This window comes from Crocuta crocuta, unplaced genomic scaffold (assembly GCF_008692635.1).
Source record: "Crocuta crocuta isolate KB4526 unplaced genomic scaffold, BGI_CrCroc_1.0 scaffold288, whole genome shotgun sequence".
Lineage (NCBI taxonomy): Eukaryota > Metazoa > Chordata > Mammalia > Carnivora > Hyaenidae > Crocuta > Crocuta crocuta.
Window position 1 is genome coordinate 240,190 of NW_027532607.1, and position 26,762 is coordinate 266,951.

At 37.4% G+C, this 26,762-nt stretch overlaps 1 protein-coding gene across 2 annotated transcripts in view; it reads right to left on the reverse strand.

Moving 5' to 3' along the window:
* NSF (N-ethylmaleimide sensitive factor, vesicle fusing ATPase) overlaps positions 1 to 26,762 on the reverse strand; it is a 344,592-nt gene that overhangs the window by 47,354 nt on the left and 270,476 nt on the right. For both annotated transcript variants that reach the window (XM_077780453.1, XM_077780452.1), the window contains exons 9-12: positions 21,063 to 21,262; positions 8,789 to 8,954; positions 7,913 to 7,987; positions 7,537 to 7,724 (exon numbers count right to left, since the gene is read on the reverse strand). In XM_077780453.1, the coding sequence (XP_077636579.1) occupies positions 7,537 to 7,724; positions 7,913 to 7,987; positions 8,789 to 8,954; positions 21,063 to 21,262 (629 nt within the window). The remainder of the gene's footprint in view (positions 1 to 7,536; positions 7,725 to 7,912; positions 7,988 to 8,788; positions 8,955 to 21,062; positions 21,263 to 26,762) is intronic.

Consider the following 26,762-nt stretch of genomic DNA (forward strand, 5'->3'; position numbering starts at 1 on the left):
GGCTACATATAGAATAACCTCTAGAGCCTTTAAAGATATACAGAAGCCCAGCCTCACTCCCTTCAGGATTTTGATTTGACAGGTTCAATAGAGGGTCCGTGCATTTATATTTTTTAAAGTGCCACAAGTGATTCTGATGCTCAGCTAGGTTTGTGAACCATTATTCTAGAAGACCAAGGTCCTACAACTTTGATTTGTACTCATACTTTGTGGTTGAGAATCCACGTGCCTGCTCCAAATATTCTGCTTGCTGCACCTGGAGCTAGCACTTAGAAGAGACATCTGGAGAAGCATCAAGGCCTTTATCAGCACTTGGAGCTGCCTGGACCTGATGAGTGATTGAGATACCAACGAATTTTTTTTAATGTGACTGGGCTCACTCCCAATAGCACAGGGCAAGTAAGTCTAATTTGTAAGTGGCACTATGTTTTTTAAAAAAGGTATCTTCAAAAAAATCTGACTATAAAATGAAAGAATTATTAAGCAGTATTAACCTTCCATTGATTATTACAAAATATGAGTAATGTTCCTTTAGGAACAGATTGTTGAGACAAATGAAATGATGAACATTTTGTAAAACATCAGCCTTATGGGATCAAGACAGCAAACAGAATACATTTTTTTATCTCCCTTCCTGCCCCAAATCCCATGAAATGACAGAAAGTGAAAGAGAAAGGTTAGAAAGCATGGAAGTTATATCCAAAAATTTAACACTGATCTGAGAGGAATCTCAGAAGGAGAGAAGAGAAAGGATGATAGAGAAAAAACAATAAAAGACAGAAGAAAAAATGTTTTCTGCAACTGAAAAAAGGAGGTCTTTGCAGTTTAAAAGATTCAATGAGAGCTAATTGGGATGAACGAAAAAATCCCCCATCTGTCTAGACACACTGCTATAAACCATCAGAAAGCTATAGGTCGAGAGGAAGTCCTAGAAACCTTTTCAGAGACAAAACCAGGTCACCTGCGAAGAAACCAGAGTAAAACCGGCATGTCTCTCACCAGCAACACTAGAAATGAGAAGAGAACATACATCCGGCCATCTCCTCTAGAAAATGATTCTCACGTGTATTTAGAGACACAGGCAAGCATTTTCACAACAGTTATGCACTGTTTTGGACACTAATGACCTAATAATGTAAACCCGGGTTCCTGACCTCATAAATCTTACTTTTTAAAAAAATTTTTTAATGCTTTATTTATTTCTGAGAGAGACAGAGACAGCGTGAGCAGGGGAGGGGCAGAGAGAGGGAGACACAGAATCCGAAGCAGGCTCTAGGCTCTGAGCTGTCAGCACAGAGCCCAATGCGGGGCTCGAACCCGTGAACCATGAGATCATGACCTGAGCCGAAGTCGGACGCTTAACCAACTGAGCCACCAAGGCGCCCCATGGATCTTACTTTTTAAGTTATGTTATAATATTCTAGAATACTGTGCATGTGTCCAAAATAATGAATACTTACCCATATTGATGGAAAGTTATTCAATATATATTGTCAAGTAAAAAATATAAACTGTAGCATAATTTCATTAATTTTTTTTTTTTTTAAAGCACATGTACATATGACTATAAATGTAAAGAAAAGACTATAAAGATACATCCCAATGCTGGCTACCTCTGGAGAGGGAAAGACAAGGGGTATTGGAGACAGCCTTTTTCACTTTTCCCTATATAATCTGGCATCCTATAATCTTCTGCAAAAGACTGTATTCTGCAAAAATTGTATTCATACATGACTTCTATTTACTTGTTTGTTTGTGTTTATTTGCAGAGAAAGTGTGAGTGGAGGAGGGCTAGAGAGAGGGAGAGAGAGAAAATCCCAGGCAGGCTCCATGCTGTCAGCAAGGAGCTCGATGTGGGACTCGAAACTATGAACTGTGAGATCATGGCCTGAGCCGAAGTAAGATGCTTTAACTAACTAAGCCACCGAGGCCCTTTTTATTTTTAAAAAGAAAGTAACAAATAAAATTTAAATAGATGTAATAAGAGATCTACCTAAAAACGGAGAACTATTAGCATTTAAATTATTAATAGGGTTTTCATTGGCACATATTAGGCACTTGATAAATATTAATCAAATTTATTTGATTTTTTAAAGTTTATTTATTTGAGAGGGGGGAGAAAACACAAGTGGGGAAGGGGCAGAGAGTGAGGAGAGAGAGAAGGAATCTCAAGTAGGCTCTACACTGTTAGTGTGGAGCCCGACACAGGGCTCGAACTCACAAACCATGATATCATGACCTGAGCTGAAGTTGGATTCTTAACCGACTGAGCCGCCACCCAGATGCCCCTTTATTTGACATTTCTATGTTAAAGGAAGGAAATGGTATGATGAGAAACAGCACCTCTCTGAAAAAATTATAATGCTCAGTTCATAATATAGAAATCTCTATAGTGCTTTATAGATTATAAAGCATGTTTGCATATACTTTCTCATTTCATCATACTCATCTCATTTTATCCTTATAGAAGCCTGTACGTTTTCTTAAATTGAGGATAGGATAATTTAACTAAGGGATATAAGATTTCCTTCCTAGATAGTCTTACATAAAGGCTTTAAACTCTGATTAAAACTTTTTGACACATCTTAAAGGATTTGACAAGGTGTAAACTCTCAGGTGAAAGTGAAGGAGCTCTGACAATCACATTAAAACCCCAGTGAAGCCACCAGGCTGTTCCAAATGTCCCCGCTCTATATAGCCCTGAGTTTTTATGATGATGTTTTATGTTTTCATTTCCTCTGCTGGAGGAAACTAAATTCAAATGATAGAAACATATAACAATATGAAGGGAAACTCTTATATTTCCACATTTGCCAAAAAAGCATGGCAGATTTCAGGACTGAAACTGTGTGAAACTTGTCTTTTTACTATTAAGAAAGGACTCACTCAATGAATTAAAAGTGAATTAGACGGCTAGGGGAGAGTTATTTTAGAACAAATTGTTATTAGGCACTCCAGGAAGTTCAGAAGTTACCTAACTATAAACAACCAATATTCTAAATTATTCCTACCTATTCATTAAAATAAGTTCTCTAATGGGGCGCCTGGGTGGCTTAGTCGGTTAAGCGTCCGACTTTCGCTTAGNTCTCTAAGGCCTTCTCTTAGCTAACTTTTACTATTTTATCAATATTAGTAAAATCTAATTTTAAAATATACTACACTTCTGAATTTTTACTCATTCAGAAAACCTTTTCTCATTTGTCTGAATTACTGTAATTTTTTTCTACATTTTATTTATAACAGTGGATCAATATAGATGAGGCAACATCTTTCAACTTATGCCTGCAGAAACTAATAAGCTTGTATTTCAACACAAGCAAATACCAAGTGGTCAACCTTAAATTTCATAACCTTTTAAATCTGACCTTTCAAAGTTCTTATCATTCCTCTGAAATTAAGGGTAGAAGGACCTTAATCAATCAAAATTCTACAGAAAATAAGAAATAATGTCATTGAAATTCTGCAAGCATAAATCAGAGCTTTGATTCAGGTGTAAAGTGTCTGGTGTCTTGTGTGCGTGTGTGTCGTCCATTTACTTCCTTACAACCGACTAGAGCAGAAGAAATCTGAGTTATGAATCTTTTCTACCTGAAGCAGAAATTCCTTTCAAGAGAAAAACAACCAAACGTCATATGAATTTCAGTTGACCATAAACATGGGTTCAAGTACAAATGACATGAACGTCAGGTGTTTATGACTGGATTTTCCACTTGTTTCAGAAAACTTGAAAAAAACACAACAACAACAACAGTCTAACAGGGAAGACTCATTTAGTTGAGTCCACCTGAGTTTATTTAAGTCTAAATCTTTTGAAAAGGAAGCAAAATATAACCAATACTGGCTTTTTATAATGCAGAGACAGGGCATTAGAACAAATAGTTGAATGCTGTGGATGTTTTAAAGTTCTATATTAACTTTAGATCATAAGCTTCAAATTAAATACTTATTCGTCCGTCACTACTAGCAAAGCTATAAACATCTACAGCGATGGAAATATTCCAACTGAATGCCTTTTGTTCAGTTGAGGAATCTTGTTGCGAAAACAGTGTTTTGATGACAGATTTTTTTAAATGTAGAAAAGGAAATAGATGTTTGCATTTTTTCTTTCTGGGGCTGAGGGTTAGTGTCCTATAAATCTCTTCTCTGAAGTGCCTAAATAGTCCCCTTGAATTAGATATAGCGTAGACAGTGTACGAAATTAAAAGCTGTTTGGTACAAAAGACATTGATCTCAAGTCAATATGTATTACCTTAAGTTTAAAAGTAACCACATGGGGAAAGTGAAGGAAAGAAAATCAACTATTTGCACTACTTCTTACTTGCAAATCTGAAGGCTAACATACTCTATACAGCGGTAATTAACACTGACAGTGGAAAAAATTGTAACTGCAAATAGTCAACAAATTCAGAAACTCAGACACTGGAAAGGATATATATCGTATGCTCTCAAATCAGCCAATAAAAACAAAACTGGAAATAATTAATATTTATCTAGTTTGTAAGGCACTTCCACATATAGTATCTGATTTAATTTTCGCAGAAACCTGATGAGGTAAGTAGTTATTTCCCCTCGACAGAAATAAAAACGTATAAGAACTGTAATGTACAGCCACACCTGCTGACTATAAAATCTGTGATCTTTCCAACATTCCTCATTGCCTCATGTGTAGATAAATCAACGACATGCTTGAAGAAAGTGTGTTTCTTAGTGAGACAATGGCTTAGAGTGACATTTTGGATTGGGACTATTGTGGTAAAAATGACAAGTGACTAAGAAAATAATCTGGTGGCCAGTGCATATGAAAACTTGAATAATACACCAGTCACTGTGGATTATACCAAGATGCACTGATGTGGTCTGAGATGAAAGATCAGTACAGTGGGGAACAATTTTCATATCATTCACACAGTTTTTCCTGAAGTCCCCATCACTTCTAACTTAGACATTTCTTATGGCAAGGAGAAAGGATGAAGGGATGGATGGATGGATGGATGGATGGATGGATGGATGGATTCATTCTATAAGGACCCAAAACTGTATTTCCACACTATCCTGACCTTTGGCATTCTTGAGCTAGAACAAAGTCACTTATATGTAGGGAAATTATGACTTCTGGGTAGAGCTTAATTCAGAATACATACATGAGTTTACTGGTTTGAGTAAGTATTTACCAAACACCTGCTCTGTTCTCAGTATTTAGACCTATTTGGGGTACTGGGGGAGATTCAGACATGAATAAGATATGGACTTAAAGTCTAGAACAGGGGTCAACAGACTTTTTCCGTAGAAAATGAGACAGTAACTATATTGGGCTTTGTAGGAAATGCAGTCCTTACTGCAGATACTCAGCTCTACCAATGTAGCATGAAGGCAGCCACAGATAACTCATAAATACATGGGTGTGTTCCCAGAAAACATTATATGTAACACCTGGTGGTTAACTGGATATGGCCTACAGGCCATAGGCTGCTGATCCTCAGGTTGGAACGAGTGATAGGATGTTGCCAACTCCACTCTCCTCAATACTCCACTCGACACAGCTGTCAGAGCGAGCTTCTGTTTTAACACTATGTCACTGCTATTCTTAAAACTCTTCAATGGCTTAGCACTACTCACAGGAAAAAAGTCCATACTTCTTAGCACAGTATAAAAGGCTCTTTGTGCTCCACTCCCTGCTTTAGTCTCCTGACTTGTTCCTCACGTCTCTCTCTACCTCCCCTCCGCTACCTTTTATGCTGAAGCGATACTGAATTACCCTAACACACCATGCTATTTTGTGTCTCTGTCCCTTTGCCCTCTATCTGAAATGTCCTACACCACTAAGAGACACATCCACCCGGAAATTCCGCTGTGAAGCACCCTCTTACCCCACATATTGACCAGCTCTGACATGCTTTCACTTCCTTAACTCTCCTGTACTTTCTGTTCCTGAATGGGGGGATTAAACTGTGAGCTGCTCGGGGGCAGGCGGTTTACATCTTTTAAGTGTAGCCTTAAGACACACAGCAGCTGGCAGAGGGTAGGTGCTGAATAAATCTACAGTGAACCAAAGTCAATTGAAGGTACCGTAAAGCAATATGTTACTACTTCAAGAAGGAAGACAATACATACGTCTTGAAGGAGAAAAATCAGAAGAGGTTTGAAGAAAGTGGTGGTATGGGAACTAGGTATTAAAAAGGTAAGTAAACATACATGGCAAAGACTTCTGCAAAAGCAAAAAAGTAAAAAAAATAAATTAATGTCTGATGACGAATGAGTACTTCAGTTTGGCCGAAGTAAGGAGCATAACTGGGAACACATTTGGAAAGGCCAGTGTCAGGGGTCAGATCTAGAGGACTTTAAAGATCGGGCTGAGAAGTCTGTACTTTGTGCTGAAAGCTTCTGTAGGGTAGAATAATATGAAACAGGAAGACGAATCCAACAGAAAGTGAGTAGAAACTGAAAGACACCCCAAGACAAAAGTGACATCTGGCAAATGACTTGGCGTAGGACACAGTGGAATGACAGGAGTTAAAGATAATCCTGAAGTTTAAAGCCTGGGAAACTGGGATGAACAAGAAAATATGAACAAGAAAAGTAGTTAAAAAAAAAAAAAAAGACAGTGTATCAGGTTTTGGAATATTAAATTTGAGACCTGATAAAACATCCAGGTAGAGGTATTTAGTATAAATCTGAAAGTGAGAGAAAGAAACTTTTAAGACGTGAGACGTAAACCTGGGAGGCATCCATCCATCCCTGAAGAGGAGAGGGAATGATAAAGATTCAAAAGCACTTTATCAGCATAAAAGTATCCTCGTATGTATTTCTATCATAATATCAATAACGTACTAATTTGCAGACAGGTCCATCTGCTTGACTCTGAACTTGAGAGGAGAGGTCATGGTTTATCAGATGATAAACATCCGATGCTGTGTCTCTAGCTTAATGGCAGGTGTTCGCTGCATGTGCTGAATGAAGCAGCCCCCACAATTCCAGCGTTGTAGAGAACCCGTTTCCTATGACGTGCTACAACTTAACATAGCACAAAGATTTAAAAATAAAATCCTTCAAAATCTTCATCTTCACGTGTCTGTATCAGATGGCGTCAATCGAAGGCAAATGTGTCAGCGGTTACCATGGGGCAGATGCCACAATTCTATTTCTTCCTGCCACTCTGAAGATCTGGCACCTGACTATTCCTATTTTTACCATGTCTCTTCTCTATCAAAAGTCAGCATTACCATAGCCCTTGGCATGTTTGAAAGGAAAAAGAAAGAACACTGACATAGTACTTATAGAGCTGCAGGCTCCTAATTTCTTATTGATTTTACTGACCTTTTTTTTTTTTAATGTTTTATTTATTTATTTGGAGAAAGAGAGAGAGAGCACGTGGGAGTGGGAGAGGGGCAGAGAGAGAAGGAGAATCAGAATTCCAAGCAGGCTGTCAGCGCAGAGCCCGAAGCAGGGCTCAATCCCATGAACCTGTGAGATCATGATCTGAGTCAAAATCAAGAGCCGGATGCTCGACCGACTGAGCCGCCCGTTGATTTTACTGACCTTTATGTGCCGGTTCATAGCAGTGGACTGTGCTGCCCGCACCAGGCCCTCCAGTTCAGCCCCGCTGAAATTCTTGGTCTCTACAGCCAGTTCTTTAATGTCTACATCAGCAGAGAGTAACTGATGCCCTCTCATCCTCGCTGTGTGGATGTGAAGGATCTGTAGTCGACCCTTCTCATCTGGTAAGCCTGATAAAATTGAAAATAAAATAGGAATTATTATAATCCCAATGTTTTTCTGATAGGTACTTAAGCAGGTAAACATGTGCTCCTCGTGATATACAACTTTTCTAACTAACGTGAAGTTGTATGACTTTGCTCTTACTAATGAACTCTAAATATACACCTTTCTCCCAATCGGTGACAGACCTACTTACCTATCTCCATTTTAACTTCCAGTCTTCCAGGTCGAAGGAGAGCCTCATCTATCAGATCTGGTCTGTTGGTCATTCCTGAGCACAAATTTTAAAACAAAACAACAAAGTTGAAAAATAAGATAAAATGTCCCTTCGTATAGGTAAGACTAGTAATTTCTCTAACAAGCTAAGACATTCTATAAATATCAAATAGAAAGCCAATTACTTTCAAATAAAAATATTATTTGTTCTTGATCTGTTTTAACAAATAATACCTGAAGACTCTGCTTCAGTATTTCACTACACTGCCAATGAAATATAAATATAATGAAAACTTCAAATATTTAAAAAGAGAATGTATGGTTCAGAGAGGATAAGTAGCCTATCAAAGTGAGAGAAGGGCAATGTATGTGAATGTGGTTGGTCTAACCTCAAAGTCCCTCTCCTTTTCTGTAGGCCAATGGTTTTCAACCTTCCTAAGTAGCAGAAGTCTTGTTTAGTTTTAAAAGTCATCTTAAGAAGAATCTCAGTAAATGAAACAGTTAAAAGAAGCAGTCACAACTGGGATGCATGATCGGAAGCTTGCTCACGGACCCTGAGGCACCCCTGGGCCCCTGGAGGCCTATAGGATGCAATTTGAAAACCGCTGCGTTACACTGTGCTGTCTTTTTCATCTCTGAGCTATGAGCATACACCCATGAGTCATTAAAACCCATCTTTTATTTGTCCTATTAAGGCTAGACATTAAAACAGTCAAATTCTCCAATATCACTTGATTCTAATTTGGAAACATGGCCAATACAATGTAACTACAACCTACTCAGATCTTAATTCAGAACCTGTAAGTCTCATGTTTTTGAAATCATAGAACTTTTGTTTTTTTTAAAGCAAACCTACCGATGACTAAGATGTTGTTCAGTTGCTCTACCCCATCGATTTTGGACAGCAGCTGGTTGACGACAGTGTCGTGAACACCGGTGCTACCGGCCATGCTCCCTCTCTGCTTGCAGATGGCATCGATTTCATCAAAGATGATTATATGCAAACCACTGTTAGCACCGAGCTACAAAGGGAAGAAATTTTATTAAAGCTCATAACTTGAATATACTATTAAACAAACTAATTTTAAAAAATTGAAACAAAGCTTTCACGGATTGATTTTGCTGCATTTTGACTAATAAATACAGCAAGTATAATCATGGCTGCTGCCCTCTCAAAGGCATTCTCAGAATTCTGCAAACTGAAAAGGCACTCCAGAACCTCATATTTAACAGCCATAAAACAAAAATACACCTTATTTACTAATGAATGTGAATAGTCCACCAAATAACAACCTGATCAATGACACACATTTCTATTTGAAGGAAGAATTCATAATTATCAAATACATGTCTTAAGTCAGTGAAGGGTAACTCTCTCCCATTTTCCCTGAGTTTTGGTGACAGAACTGTCCCAGTTGCAGCAGGTTTAATGTTTGTTTGTCATTATATGGCTGAACAGTTAACTCCACTCAGAGGCCAACTGGAAAGGGGGTAAACGAAGGAAAGAAGTGAGCATGATTCACATTCTGTTATGTCACATGAAAACAGATTACTTCTTCCTAACAGTAAAGGGAGAACAGAGACAGAGTTTATAGAAGGAATAGTCAAGGGGGTGCGGTTTCTTCTGCATTCTGAGTTTGTTGAGTACAGAGTCATCATTATAAGAAAATAGTTTTATGTACTGTGAACCTTTAATAGATGCAAATACTTTCAAATGCTAATAATTCATTAGGTTAAGTTAACATGGACTTTCTAACAATTTGTAGTCAAGTACTTAAGTCTCCTATTAGGAACCAAAGAAGGAAGTATATTCTATACATTTTCTTTTCTTTTTTTAACAACAACAACAACAACAACAACAAACCTATCAGAGATTAAAAGAACATGTGAAAACCATTACATATGGTTAATATAAATGATGGGTACAATGTAATTCAGGATTAGATATGGTTGGTATTCACAAAACTATTTAAAAAAATATAATGTTTTTAATGCTTTTTTTTACTTCATTATAAAAAACATTAGATATTAACTGAGCAGAAGTTGTAAAACAAATAGAAATAAATTAAAAATAAACTATGTGCTATCACATCTATGATATATGCCATATAATACCTAAAGATAAATGCTGTTAACATTCTGCAGATTTACTTTTATATTTTAAATTTATTTTAATTAAAAAATTGGGAACTCACTGCATCTTTTATTCTCTTTAACATAACTATTCTTTGAAAACTATTTAGGGCACGTGGGTGGCTCAGTCAGTTGAGCATCCGACTTTGGCTCAGGTCATGATCAGAGCCAGAGCCTGCTTTACATTCTGTGTCTGCCTCTCTTTCTGCCCCTCCCTTGCTCATGCTCTGTCTCTGTCTCTCTCTCAAAAATGAATAAACATTTATAATATTTTAAAAACTATTTAAAATTGTTATTTTTGTTTCTATTTGCAAAATACATGATTACAGAAAATGTGGAAAAATATGTAAAAAAGTAATCATCCAAAATTCAACTAGCTGGAAATAGCTCATGTTATTAATTTGGTGCCATGTAAGTAGTTTGTAACCCTTTTTTTCTGTCCAGATATTATCTTTGGCCCTTTCACATAGTTATAAATACAACTATAAATATGCAGACAAACTGTAGAAGAGAAAGGTCAATTTTACTTAATAATAAGAAGACTGCAGATAGGTCAGTGAGAAACAATGGTACATAAATGAGGTAAATGGAATCTGTAAGTGAATTTTGGTCATGGAAGTGATGATGACTAAAAAAGCAAAGTCCTACTCTCTCCCTCTTTTTCCCTCTGTCCCTCATGGGATTCTCTCTCTCTCAATCTCTCTCTCTCTGCCCCTCGATCACATGCACCCTCTATCTCTAAGAAAAATAACAATAAAAATAAAATAAAAAAACGAGGTCCTAGATTTGATTATTGCCTGCATGTGGAAGGGGGAAGTGACAACAAAGATAAGAAATACCTTGTAATTAGGATAAGAAAGATGCAGAATGGAAAGATGCAAAAGAATTTTTTTTTAAGTTTCTACCATGATAATATTAAAGTGTCAACAGGATATCTAATTAGAAATGTCCTCCAGGGGCGCCTGGGTGGCTCAGTTGGTTGAGCATCCAACTCTGGATTTCAGCTCGGGTCATCATCTCACGGTTTGTGGGTTTGAGCCCAGCATTGTACTTTGCACTGACAACGCAGAGCGTGCTTAGGATTCTCTCCCTCTCTTTCTGCCCCTCTCCCCCTCAAAATAAATAAATAAACTTATTTGTAAAGTGTTTTTAAAAATCACAAATAGATAACACACTCTTATGATACAGAAATTCCACTCCTTGATATACAGCAGCTCTCCTCATAATTGCCCCAGACTGGAAACCCAAATGCTCTTAAGTGGGTGAACGGATAAACAAACTATAGTACACCCATACAATGGAATATTACTCAATAATAAAAAGAGATGCTTGATACATGCAATAGCTTGGATGTATCTCAAAGGCAATATGCCAAGTGAAAGAAGCCAGTCTCAAAAGGTTACATACTATGATCTCACTTATATGACATTCTTGAAAGGACAAAACTTATAGGAATGGAGAACAGATTATTAGTATCCAAGAGTTATTAGCAAAGGGAGAGTGACCATAAAGGGACGGCATGAGGGAATCTGAGTGGGGCGGAGGGGAGGGGGTGTGGTGGTGATAAATGTTCTAGATCTAGATCTTGGTGATGATTACATGAAACTACACATGTTAAAACTCATAAAACTGAACGCCAGAAGAGAAGGTCAATTTTACTTCATAATAATTAAAAAAAACAGATAAAATATCTTATAATACTTATACTCCACTATTCATACTTGGAATATTTCTCATTCTTTAATGCAATTCTATGCAAGATGATAGTTTTCTGTTCATCAAAGTTTCCAAAAATTTAACTAGGTTTTCCCCCCCTAAACTCTACTTAAAGATTGTTCTCTTTCCACCAATGTTTTAAAAACTAAATTCAAGTATAAAAAAATGTAACTTATTTTCTCAATATAGTCATATTTACTGAACAGATGTCTGATGATAAATGACAGCTTGTAGCTTAAAAACAACAACAACAAAAAATCAACACCAAAAACGATTAGTTTTCTAACTGTAGAAAAGACTGAGAATGAGGAATTGGAACTATACCCTCAGCTTTACCAAACACTTCTGGATGGGAGGGTATTCTTGCCGTATTCAGTGCAAAACAAGGACACTCCTGTTTGTCAATAAAAATCTGAGATCCTACACTATTTTATAAGACATTTTTAGTCAAGGTTGTCTACCAATTTAGCATGAAACAAAAAGCTGCTACAAAGTATGAATTTTGCTGTTGATGTGCCTTATGTTGCCACTGGAATCATGACTTCCTTCTCAGTCCAACCTCAAAAATCATCTGTGTGGATGGGAAGCCAGAGACAATAGGAACACTGTAGGCCCACAGGACCAATCTGTCTTAAAGATAATTCAGTATTAATTCTGACCTTTTCAGAACCTTACTAATCTTGTGGCCTGTCATCAGTGCCTTCCCCAACCTAGTCAGTACAACCACATCAATTTTTACAGGTGTGTCACTCAAATAAAGGTAAGTTCTTCTTGCAATAAATTAAGGAGTCAGGTAAGGAAGACGTCAAGATTAATGTTCACAGATTATAGCTGACTCATCAATAAACCTTTTACCAAAGAGTTTAAATCCTTTTTAGTTCACTGGCCTCTAGGTCTGTTCTTACCATCGGCAAAGTCCTCCCCCATAGAAAGAGAGCTGATGCTGTCGCGCCCCTGGCAACTGCCTTTGATAGCGGCTGTTCTATATTTAACTAGTTTGACCTATATGCAAGTGTTCTTCTCCGTGGGCCTGGACTGTCCAGAATCACAGAGGTGATGCTTTTATTATGTAACACACCCCTACCCTCCATGGGGTCATTAGCTGAGTACACCAAGCCCTTGCTGGATGTTAAGAATTGAGAACAGGTATAACTGAAAAAGCTGGCTAGATTAATATCTACCTAGAAATCCTTTGTCAATTCATTAACAATTAAAGTTTTATCATTAATAGTGTCATATTTAAACTGTCTGCAAGTTTAAAAACAGCACCAAAAGTATCTATAGCCATGTGGAAACTATCACAACAGAGTTTATAAAATGCTTTTTTACAGGATATTTTGACTTAACCTGCACCTAGTGTTTAATCTTCAGTACAACATCAGGGTGCTTCAGATACAATTTTAGTTTTCAAGTTTTTTGTTGAACAGTTTCAAATATTTATAAATATTGATATTTCATGACTTTTTATTGGAAGTCTTCCACAGAAGAAAATGGAAAATATATTTTTAAAAATAGAATATATAGAATAAAATTCATTCTATCTTGCAGTTACCATATGAGTCCACTGGATCTTTTTAGAAGTCTAAGATATATTATGCTAGTTCAACATTCTAGAAATTATATCATCATTACTCATTAATTATACCTAACTATCCTAAAAGAGATGAAAATAATAAGAAAATGAAAGAATGATGGAAGTGCTCAGAGGGATAATGAAATAGTGGAAATCAATACCACTAGGCATCACCCTTCAGTTTACCTACTGTGTTGTCCAAAGTACACGACATCTTTCAAGAAGGAATAAAAGAAATCTGGAGACACATCTTTGTTGCCTGGTTTTAGCTTTAACTGAACACTGTTGAGAATTCAGATTTTTTTTAATTCTCTGGCCATAACAGCAAAGAAAAGAAAACAGACAGAGGAAGATATTTCACACTTACTAGGTGAATCCAAAGATTAATGTAGAGTGATATAATGGCACCTGAGACTCTAATGAAGACGGTAAAATTCATCATTATAAAATCTCAGACTCTGTTACCTCAGATGATGTTATCTTGCACATATTTTCTCAAACTCAAGAATGAGTGAATAATATATTTCTAAGGACCGCCCCCCGCCACAAAACCTGGCATTTTCATCTAGTTACTTATTTAACAAAAATCTTCATTGTGCAATATTTTGTGATAAGAAACTAGATCATCTCATTTTTCTAAAAGGGCACATGACAGTATTCTTGATCATCTTTTATTTCATCTATGCATCACAATCTCCTTGATATGGTTTCAAACAGATGGTTGCTGAAGGCAGGTATTATAGAGAGAGAATGAGAAGAAACAGGTGATACAGACATTAAAAATCTGATTGGCCAATCTAAAAGGCGTGTACAAGTTTCAAAACAATAATGTTTTGTGACTGTGGACCACCTGGCGGCCATGCATTAAAAGGGTTGTTATGAAGGCAATGTTAACATTTTATTTTTACTGTCAATAAAAATAAGTAAAAGTAGGAAGTGACAGATTAGATTAGATTTAGTAAGGCTATATTCAATAAAACATTAGATGTTGTTATGTTTGAGTATTATTTATGTTGATCCATGAAAATCTATTATTATTCATTTTAGTGTTTATATGATATCCCATTTGCTACCAAGGAAGAATTGAGACTTTTACCCCCATTACAAACAGTGCAGTCATCAACCTCTTGGTACAAGTCATTTTGTGCTCAAGCTAGAGTGTTTCTCTGGGTTACTGTTTTGTAGGAAAACTCATGAGTCACAGGGTTGTGCATCTTCATGATGTTGCCAACTTCATCTTCAAGATATTACCCACTTGGTATCTTCCTCTAATTCATACTACAACTAATAATGTATATGAAGCCCTGTTTCTTCACAACTTCACCAACTTTTGGTGCAATTATTTTTTGTAAATTCTCCCAGGTTGTTTACAAAATTATCTCTTGTATTATGCATTTTCCTGAGCACCTTTTCATTTGCTTATCTTCAGTTGGGTTCCTTCTCTGAGAATTGCCTGTTCATATCCTTTGCCATTTTTTAAAAAAATTGTGATGTCTGCCTTTTTCGTACTTATTATACAGGAGTTATTACAGAGAAGTTATTATATAAAATGCCAATTCTTTGGGGATTATATGCATTGTAAATATCCTCTTCGGTTTGAGAGATCTGTATTTAGCGTAATGTGTCAGACAGAATTTTCTTCATATTATATTAATATAACCAAGTTAACATTTTTTTCTTTACTGGATTTGATTGTTGTATCTTAATAAAGAAATTCTTCTCTAGCCTCAGTTCTTAAAGCTTCTGGACTATTTCTTCCAAAAATATTTTCTCTGGCAAGTTTTAGTTTAATTTTTGCAAATCCATTCTGCAATTCTGTATGATGTGAGATAGGGATTGTATTTTATCTTTATCTAAACAGAAAGCCAATGATCTCGTCCTGATTCATGGAATATTCTTTCCCCTTTGATTTGTATTATTATTCTTCATATAGCAAGTTCTTCCTGTGTTCTGTTTCTTTGGTCGGTTTATACAATAACATATAACTGTCTCAATTATTACAGCTTTTTAGTAAGTTGTGATATCTTCTGAAATAAGCCTTCATAATTTTCCAAAAATTTCATGGCTCCTTGAGCTTCCATAAGTAAGTAAATAAATAAATAAAGTTGTCAAATTAAAAAACTGCTGTTAGACTTGATTGGAAAAGCATGAATTTATAAATTAAATGACAGGGCAGACCTGTTATTTTTATGATATTGTCAGTATTCCCACATGTAAACATGTTTTATCTTATCATTTATTAGCTCTTAAAAAAAGATTCTTGGGGCGCGTGGGTGGCTCAGTCAGTTAAGTGTCTGACTTCAACTCAGGTCACGATCTCACATTTTGTGGGTTCAAGCCCCATGTCGGGCTCTGTGCTGTGAAGCCTGTTTCGGATTCTGTGTCTCCCTCTCTCTCTGACCCTCCCCTGCTCATGTTTTCTCTCACTCTCTCAGAAATAAATAAAAACATTAAAAAAAAATTTTTTTAAAGATTCTCAAAAATGTTTACACTTTTCTTCTTTAATTTTCCTGTAAAGATTCAATTCTAGGTACCTTATCATTATGACTGCTGATGTAAGTGAAAAATTTTAAGTTACGTTTTCAATATCTTCAAATTTTCTTTGAGTCTTGCTTTCTGAAGTATTTGAGTTTTCTTTATTCCATTCTCAGCTCTTTCTCACGCTTTGGAAAAGCATGAAAGTTACACACAAATTTCATATACACATTTATGTTAATTAATAGTGCTATCCTCTTCCCGAATAATACAAAGATCTTATGTAGATTTAATCTACTTTCCATATGCTTTGTTCCATATTTTAGTTCTATCCTTAAAAAAACCCCATATGGATGATTATCATTGTTGTTTTATATGATTGTTTTATATGACTGCAAAAAGTGAAAGTTCACAAAATATAAATGTATTTTTCAAGGAGTCGCCACAAAGTAACATCTAGATAACATTACAACCAACAGAACAGTGCCAACATCCTGGGAACATGTCCTCACAGTCCTCTCCCAAAATCCCTCCCCTATTTTTCCCCATAGGCAACCCCAATTTGATTTTTATGGTAATTACTTCTTTATTTTCTTTGTACTTTACCACCTAACCATGCATCGTTAAACATTATATTTTCATTGAACTTTATATAAATGGAATCATACAGTATGTATTCTTTCCTGTCTGGTTTCTTTTGCTCAACATTTACTTGTAAGATTCACAACTGTCCATAGCCATAGTCTATTTCTCATCACTGTGTAATACTTCATTGTATTCCTACATGACAATTTATCCATTTACTGGATATAAAGTTCTAAGTTAACAGTTATTATCTTTCAACTTTGCATTCAACTGATTTCTGGTTTCCATCATTTCTGTTGAGAAGACAGCTACCAACTAACTGTTGCTTATTTGAAGATAATCTTTTTTTCTAAGTGCTTTTAAGATTTTTCTGTTTTTGTGTTTAGCAGTTTAACAAAGATTATCTATAGGAGTAAACTTCTTTAGTATTTCTCTTGCTTGCGGTTCATATAACTCCTGAAATCTATGAATTAATGTTCATCAGTTTTAGAAAGTTCTAAGCCATTTTCTCTTCAAATACTGCTTTTGAGCCATCCTCTTTTTCTTGACTTGCTGGAACTTTGAATATACTCACTAGACCTCCTTGTGGTATTTTCTATCTCTCTTCATTCCTTCCATCCTTTGTTTCTGGTTATTTTTGTCTAACATCTTTTAGTGCACGAATTCTCTCTTCAGATGTGTCTAATCTGCTGTTTAAACCCATCTACTTGAGTTAATTTCAGCTGCTGAATTTCTCTTTCCCAGAATTTCCATTTGATTTTTTAAAATGTTTTTATTTCTTTTTGAGAGAGAGAGAGAAGGAGGAGGAGGAGGAGGAGGAGGAGGAAGAGGAGGCAGAATCCGAAGCAGGCTCCAGGCTCTGAGGTGTCAGCATTGAGCCCGACATTGGGCTCAAACTCACAAATTGTGAGATCATGACCTGAGCTGAAATCAGATGCTTAACCAACTGAGCTGCCCAGGTGGCTCTCCATTTGATTTTTTTAGTTTTGAGTGCTCTACCAAAATTCTCAATCTTGTTTCCCTTTGAACATGATGAGTGTAGTTATTGTAAATGTCTATATCTGAGAATTCTAATATCTGGAGGCCCAATTTCTATCACCTTTTGTTTCTCTTTCTTCAAGTGGTTTATGTCTTTGTATATCTTACTGCATTTGATTATAACCAAGCATTTCATTTGCAAGCTATAGAAATAGTTTGTGACCTTGCATGGTTATTACCTCCCTCAGGAAGGATCTATAATTTTGCCAGATGCTGGAGGGCATGAGTGATTTAGGAACACTCAATTTAATTTTAGAGAAGTTAGATGTGATTCAAAGCTGATCTGCACCTCTGACAGGAGGTCTACTTCTGGTGAACTCTTGCTTCTGTGGTGTAGCCCTACAGATTCCCAACCCAAACTGAGGCATGCTCATCAAGTGTCCTCTCCTCATGAGCCATGGATTTTTTGTTAAAAAACTTTTATGTATGTCTTTGTTCTTTCAGATTTTTAAAAAGTAATTTCTATACCCAACATGGGGCTTGAATTCACAAGCCTGAGATCAAGGGTCACATGCTCTTCTGACTCAGCCAGCCAGGCACCCCCATGAGCCATGGATTTTAATCTCCACCCCCGTACTGGCCTGTCAAAACGGCTGCATTGCTGTTTAGTAGCTCCCTCCAGAGATGGGTAATATCTCCAGAGGAATGGTAACCCTACATACCAGGGCCTTTTATTTTGGGCCTCCATTCACCCCCTAGATCTTAAAAGTTCTTCGATGCCCTTTAAGCAAAAACTTTTTCAATATTTGTTGAGTTCTTCTGTTGGTCTTCATGGTAGGCATGATTCAAATTTCTTAATCTGCCACTATGAGGAGAAGTTCCAGAGTTTATCCATATTTGCAACCAATTTCATTGCTCAGCATTGAAACTTCCATCCTCTGTTTCCTTCTGGGTTCAATTTCCTTCAGTCTCAAATACATCCTGCTTCACATTCGTCCAACAAGCCTCTGGAACTAGTTAATTCTATTAGCCTTTGTCTGAAAAAATATCTTCACTTCATCTTTATTCCTGAACGAGAATTGAGCTGGGTATAAAATTTTAAGTTGACAGCTATTTTCACTTAACTGTGAAGATATTATTCCACTGTTGTCTGCCTTCTCTTGCTGCTGTTGAGAAGTTTGCTGTCAACATAATGTATATCTCTTTGTAGGTCATGATCACTTCTTTTTTTGTTGACATTAAAAAGTTTCTCTTTTTCTTTGGCATTCTCTAATTTCATTACAATGGATCTAGAAATAAATTAATTTTTATTTATCCTATTTGGGTTCATGGTGCTACTAGAGTCTAAATATTTATTTATTTATTTATTTATTTATTTATTTTTATCGAGTCTAGAAGATTCTCAACCATTCTATCTTTGAATATTGCCTCTATACTATCCTTTCTATTGGGACTTCTCATCTTAACTCTATTATCTCTACATCTCTTTCATATTTTCCATCTCTCTGTGCTACATTCTGGGTGATTTCTTTAGATCTATTTTTCTGTTTATCACTACCCTTTTCCCCTGAAACTACTGGATTTTGTTTAACCTGGCTGCTGAGTTTTGGATTTTGATGATGACATTTTCCATTTATTGATGTAGATTTCCCATGAGAATCTCTGATGGCCTGGGTGTTGGAGCGTCCCCAGAGGTTTGTTTATAACTAACAATGCTATGCTATCATTAGTCCAGAATTCATTTTTTTTTTTTAAGTAGGCTTCACACTCAGCATGGAGCCCAGTGCAGAGCTTGAACTCACAACCCTGAGATCAAGGCCTGAGCTGAGATCAAGAGTCGGATGCTTGACCAACTGAGCCACCCTGGCACCCCTGGGATTCATTCTAAAATTAATTTCTCAGCTTGGGAGCCCCAGACCACATAGGTCAGCAGTGGTGGTGGTGGTGGTTTGTGTGTGTGTATGTTTTTAAATCCTAAGCATGAGTTAAGAATCCATGCTTTAGAATTCCCATTGGAGATTCCTTAGCTCCCACTAGACAGACAGTTAAATGTTTTTGTTATTTCGTTGTGCTGGTTGGCAAATAATTTCTAGTACATTCTTTTCAAAGAGGGCACAACGCCTTTGAACGTTCAGGTCCTACTGCATACCTTAAACAGGTTCAAGGACTCATTCTCTGTCTCCTAGTGGGTGCTAAAACTCAAACTCCTACATTACCAAAACCAAAAGTTGCAATGAATACCTTTACCACTCTAATTTTCAGAGTTTTCATTTCTAGAAATCTCCTTTTCTTTCTTGAGAGATAAACTGTACATTCAAAATGATTTTAGTTATATTTTATCCAGCATTTGAAGGTGTTTATAGAAGAAAGGTTTTCAGGTTACCTAATCTACTGTATCACCGGAAGCAGAAATCCTATGGCACTGATTGTAATTTAAAAACAATTTTTTAAGATTTTTATTTTTAAATAATCTCTACACCCAACATGGGGCTCAAACTCACAACTCCGAGATCAAGAGTCACATGCTCTAAAGACTGAGCCAGCCAGGTGCCCTTACGGCAATGTTTTAAACATCTGTCTATGAAATAAATATATGTATAAAGATATCTATATAGATCTAAATATACATCTGTATCTATCTATCTACAGAAAGATGAATTATAAGGAATTGGGTAATCCAATTATGGGCGTTGGCCAGTTCCAAAATTTTCAGTTGGCAAGATGGAGACCTAGGAGGGCCAATGGTATAGTTCTAGTCCAAAGGCCTGCAAACTTGAGATTCAGGAAGGGCTGATGTTTCAGTGTGAGTCTAAAGGCAGGGAAAAACTGATGGCCCAGATAAAAGCAGTCAGGCAGTAGGAAATTCCCTCTTACTCAACAAAGGAGCAGCCCTTTGTGTTCTAGTCAGACCTTCCAACTGATTGAATGTGGCCCGCCCATATTAGAGAGGGCGATTGCTTTACTCCGTCTACCAATTCAAATAGTAATCTCACCCAGAAATATCCTCACAAATACACCCAGAATAGTGTTTAACCAAATGTGTGGGAACCCTGAGGCCCAATCAAACTGACACATAAAATTAACCATAACAATTAGTAAACTCTGGTTTGACTTTTAATTAATTTTTTTCTAAGACCCACATCAAGCTTTCCTTTGAGGCCTAACAACTCTTTCCTGTCACTCTACAACTGAGGTGACTCAGTGGTAAGTAAAGTAGCTTTCTGCACATCGACCTTACATATACATAATTCTACAAGGCATATGAATTTAATGCCCCCCTTTTCCAAAGGATAAACGAGTTCAAGTCTCTGAAAGTAATTTGGAATAAAAGGGACACCTGAAAATAAATTCGTGATCTGTTTTTGCAAAACCTTTGGCTTATACAATCATCTATCTTTGTACTGCATACATTTGGGTAATGACATCTGCTCCCATCATGTAAATCTCCCATAATCCCTGTGTCAGTGATATAATTCAGTACTAAATAAATTGTACCTATATGCTTTTCAATGTATAGATCACAGTAGCAAGTTTTCCACCATAGCTTTGGGTTTCATTCATCATAGTAAGTGATAACAAACTTTTACTAAATTATATTATTGTTAACATTATACTAAATTATTAAATTTAGTATAATAAATATATTGTTAAATTATACTGTTAACATTACCCTTCTTTGCTCCTCTTCAGCATCAGCAAAGAGTTTACGAATGTTAGCCTCTGATTCTCCCACATATTTGTTAAGGATTTCTGGCCCGTTGACCACTTTGGGCTCCCTTGCATTCAACATCTTGCCAATCTGTCGAGCCAAGAGAGTCTTACCACAACCTGGGGGCCCATATAAGAGGATGCCTTTAACATGTTTGCAACCTAAAAAAGAAAACAGTCTTATATTAACCAACAAAATCCACGTGAGACATGTAAAGGAGTTTTCTTTCTTCTTCATATGCATGTTAGGAAAACTACAGTTATGCCATTAACATACTAATATCCAGTGTCATGAGCAGAACAAGAATGAACTAAAGCTTTATTTTTTTTTTTTTTTTTAAGTAGGCTCCACGCCCAGCTTGGGGTTTGAACTCACAACCCAAGATCAAGAGTCACATACTCTACTGACTGAGCCAGCCAGGCACCCCTAAAACTCTTTTTCTTTTTAAACAGAAAATCCAGAAACAATTCCTACACAGGTGCCAATTTTGAGGGGGAAAGCTGCCAATTAAAAGTCTTCAGAAAAGTGTATTTGAACTATCATTTAAAACAAATACTTTTAACTCTGAAAATGTCTCTTTGACCTAAATACCTAATTAGGAACTATTACTTATTTTCCTTTCTCCTTTAAAGTCAAGGAATAAAAGAGATCTGCTTTTAGGCAAAGTTAACCCAACACAAATCTATGATAATACAGTAGGCTATGGAAACTGTATCTTAGTCATAGGAATTATAGGTGTACCTGCTGGTACAAGCCCTTGAAGAATGGGCAAACATGTTTGGAGTTGGACTGGCATAGGCAATCCATAGGATCCAGATGGATGTCACACACTTGGTGGGTAAAGTTCAATGTCCTACTTCATGTGACTAATGCCAAGGGAGGCACACACTTTTCTCAGAGCCACCGAGATGAAGACGAAGTTTCAAAAGAATAGTATTCAATTATTTTCTAAGCAAGCGTTGCTAAATGCCATAAAAGGTTATCAGTAACAACAGAGAAAGAGCAAGACTGGTGATTTCAGCTCCCCAGGGTTTCTCTGGCCAACTCTTCTGAGCATTTATGCCACTTCTAAGATTGCAGTGCCCTGTGGTTTCAGTTTACTGGCTTTAGGAATTCCCACCTTTCCAGCAGTTTCACACTTAGGGCTTAGGANTTTTTTTTAACAAGTTTTTTTTTTTGTTTTTTTTTTTACAAGTTTTTGTCCTTATACTACACCAAAAAAGGCACTCTGTGAAATAATGACTTATTACATTTCGGTGTTACACTCAAAACTATAGGTGAAAAAAAATTTCTGGAAATGGAACATAAATAATGTTTGTCCTCACTTGGAATGAAAGATAATTTCATTTAAAATAATTTCTTTTAAAAAATATGATAATACAGGGGCGCCTGGGTGGCTTAGTCGGTTAAGCGTCCGACTTTCGCTTAGGTCATGATCTTGCGGTTCGTGGGTTCGAGCCCCGCGTCGGGCTCTGTGCTGACTGCCAGCTCAGAGCCTGGAGCCTATTTCAGAGTCTGTATCTCCCTCTCTCTCTGACCCTCCCCTGCTCACGCTGTCTCTCTCTCTCCTAGAAATAAATAAAAATTAAAAAAATTTAAAAAAATATGATAATACATTTAATAAGTCACATAAAAGATATCACAAAGTACAACCAACTCTACTAGAAATTTTAGTTTCTGAGTAGGAAGATCCTTTGGGTTACCAGTATGGTCACTGTCAAGAAAAAAAAAAAAAGACACCCCCCTCCCCCTTTTAAATTCTTGACAGTAATGAGATCTGTGCTTATGGCTAGATTTACAGAGACAAGGGAAACTTAGTGGAACCCTTGAAGGCTTACAGTCTTAACCCTTCTCTCAGCGAGTAAATTCCTGTTCTGAGAATCATGGTCCAATAAAATGTCTTTGTCCTTGACCCACCCTTGAGAACACAGGTAGTAAGGAGATAAGGGGATAAGACCTGAGCTTCTCCTAGAGGCAAAAATCATGGACGCAGTGCCAGCCTCCAAGCCACTGGGACACTTTTAATGAAGACTTTGGAACCCTGCTCCTCATCTTACCCTGTGAGCCAATTGCCATCATCACGATCTGAAACTATTCATGTAACCATAGCAGAGGGAGGTGGGCACCGTGGTGGTGAAAAAAGGAATAGAAAAGGGGAGCCACAAAGAACATGAAGACTTGATGGACCTACAAAGAGCCAGGCCTTATCCTCATCCTCCAATTTCTTAACTTTCTCCAAGTTTATCAACTTCCTCCTAACCATACTTCCTTCCAGATTAAGCTACAGTTTCTTTCAGGGGTTCTCCGCTCCTTGGCCTTCTTATACTTTTGCTCTCCTCATCCCACAGGCCCTGAACACAATATGGCTTTACTGCACCTATGCATGGGCCACAGGGCACAGCCAGAGGAAATGACACCACTGTGCTGAGAGGACAGCCTCACAATTTCACGCTATCCAATTTTAGCGCCACGCTCATTGCTTCTCACTACTGCCGGCCACCTTTTACCTGTTCTTGTTAGTCCACCTCTCATTCTCTGCACTAATTATCCAGACCTTCACTGCCCTTCTTTTCTCAAGTGCTACCCCATGCCATTAATTCACAGAGAAGAGCTAGATTCCTACTTCACATGTTTTGTTTTTAAAGACGAACAGGTGTGGGCTGTCTTCAGCTTATTGCTTTTCTATCCACAAATATATCTGCAGACATGTCCATTCTCAACCTCAGTATTGGTTCTCAAAAGAGGAGAAGGGCTCCTCTTCTCCAAGGTTGAAGTTGCAATTATTTGTTTCTATACGTCTTCTCTATCAGACCATGAACTATCTGGTGCCTGGGTGGCTCAGTTGGTTAAATGACCATGAACTATTCAAGGTACTCTCTTCTCCACCTGGAATTGCAAACATCCACCACAATGCCCAGCACAGAATATGTACTCAATAAATGGCTGAATAAGGAAATTGTTGACTCCTTTCCTACAAACCTCAAAGAAAATGAGGGAAAGAAGATCATTTTAGAAAATTGTTTGAAGCTGTTAATTTATGGAATAGTGTCTACGTTCATAGCTGGACTAATTTAAATACCCAGAACATATTTGCAACGACTGGGATTTTGTAACTTTAGCAGAGTTACATAATTTACAAACACAGATATTCCTCAGCTTACGATGAGGTCACCTCCTGGTAAACCCACTGTAAGGTGAAAACAACCCAGCTGACGGCGTGGCCGACTGGGGATTGTAGGCTGCCACTGCTCAGAATCACGAGAGAATATCGTGCCACCCGTATCTAGTCCAGGAAAAGACCAAAATTCAAAATCTGAAGGACAGTTTCTACTGAATGCATCTCACTTTCACATCATCACAAAGTCAAAAAAAATCATTGTCAAACCATCAGAAGTCGGAGACTGTCTGTACTAGGTCTTAACTCTGTTTTTGTACGTGAAAAATGCTTGATTTGATGTGGTCTGAATTAAATGGACTCAGACTTTATAAAATAAACAATTCACAAAGTATTGCCATGAAGTTGAAGAAAAGGAGATAAAATTCATATCCATGGAACTCACTGTCTACCATACAGATCTCCAAAATGACAGAATCTATTCAATATGACACCAACAGGAATGCCATAGAAGCTCTAGCCCGATTAGAACTAAAACTCTTTCAGGATCTCAAGAAAGCGCACCAAAAATATACATTGACATGTGTAGATTTTCAAAATCGACTTCCACAAAGGAAGCAGTTTCTTGAATAAGCAGTGGAAGCGGGACTTTGTTATTACTACTATTATGATAGGCTATTCTGACTTATTAAATAAGCACTGGTCTCTAATTTTAAATGAGTCATAAAAACTCTTCATAAGTAATTCCATTCAACAAAAGTGTATTAAGCTCCTGTTTGGACTAGGCATGAAACTAGGTGTCAGGGATACAAACATGAAAAAGGCAGTCCCTACCTCCAGGGCATTTCTGGTTTAGTAGGAAAGACAGAAATAAAAATAGGGTTATCTACAATATAATATGACATTATCAGAGATATGTATGAAATGTTTTTGGAACCTGGCCAGGACAGACAGATTCTGCCAGGGTGATGGCAGAAAATTAGGGATGGACAACAGGGGAAGACATAAAATTTAGTGTGGGCTTTCAAGGACTGTAGGAGGTTCATGATTGGGCCAGGAGAAGAGGTGGCACCTAGTGAAGGAAAGCAGCACGATCAAAGGCCTAGAGGTACGGACATAGAAGCTGTCCTTTCAAAACAGCCAGTAGTAACCTGTTGTGGCTATAACCTTGGAGGGGAGGGGAAGGGAGGGCCTGGAGACGAGGCTAACAGGCTCCCAACTACAGAAGGCCTTGACACCACACGCAGGAGTTTTTAATTTGTTTTGTAAAAACCTTGAGGATTTTAATCAGGGAAGGTGCACAATGAGATATATGTTTTAAAACTAACTCTGGTGGTTGAATGGAGGAAGGACTAGAGAACAAAGAGCACAGGGTAAAAGTGTAGTTGGAGGAATGATTTTAACCTTTTTCTGGGGACACTGCCTCACCGGCTGGCTCTGGATTTTTGCCAATTAAGCTTTCATTTCCCTCCAAGTCCTTTGGAAGCATAGGAACAAATGGGTCCAGAGGCCTTAGGAGGACACCTCCCTACTGCTGCTCCAGCTTTCTCTTGAGCTTCTGCAGGGCATGGGGCCCTGGCTCTGATGCTGGAAGGGCCTCTGATCTGTGGCTCCTGGACTGTCCTGACTGCCACGCTGAACTGAGCCAGTTTACTCGTTCTTTCTTTAGGTCTTACATACCCTCTCACTACTTAGAGGTGACTGCCCTGGGCTGGTGAACTAAATAGCATAGGGCAGGCATGGAAAGAAGAGAAATCAGTGGAATGAACTCATTTAAATTGTCATTTTCTCTCATTCTCATACTTTCTTTTCCATAGAATAGTCTAATGGACCTCTCCAGAAAATGCACATTTACAAAAATTTGCATGCAATTTTGAGGGTATTCTTAGATCCTCTGAGATCTACTCAGACCCTCTGAATCCAAATTTAAAAACTCTGAATGTACTACTGAAACAGTCCAGGCAAGACACCAGAAATGGAAAGAGGCAATAGTCACAAGAAACCAGAGTAGGAAAAGAAAGGAAGTTTGGGGCATACTCATCAGCACTCAGGGACCAAAGGAAAATAAGAAAAAGAGGAGGGGTCAATGTTGACCTTAAGGTATGTAGCCCGGGCACATGGTGAAATGGTGAAAGCCCCAGAACATAACTAAGAAGGAAGTTAGAGGAGAATAGAGGGAATCATAACTTTGTTTTTGCCTTTAAGGCATATGAGTTTGAGGCAGTTAATGCCCATTAAAAAAAAAACCAGGTTGAAAGCTCAGAAAAGATATCAGAACTACTGGTTCCATGTTTCTAAATGCCTACTCTGGGCACATGAATAGCAGCCACAAGAAGTTTTAAGCAGAGGAGTGTGACCATAGGGACAAATGCTTCAGAGACAGAGGATGAGGCCTGGAAAGAGAAAACTAGATTTAAAAACCAGGGAGTTCATGCTGATCTGGGGCATAAGGCCTTGGGTCAGGGTCAGATCATTTCGGGTTGCGGCAGGAAAAGGAAGCTAAGTAATGTGAGCAGGAACAGAGATCACAATTTGGGGAACTCTGA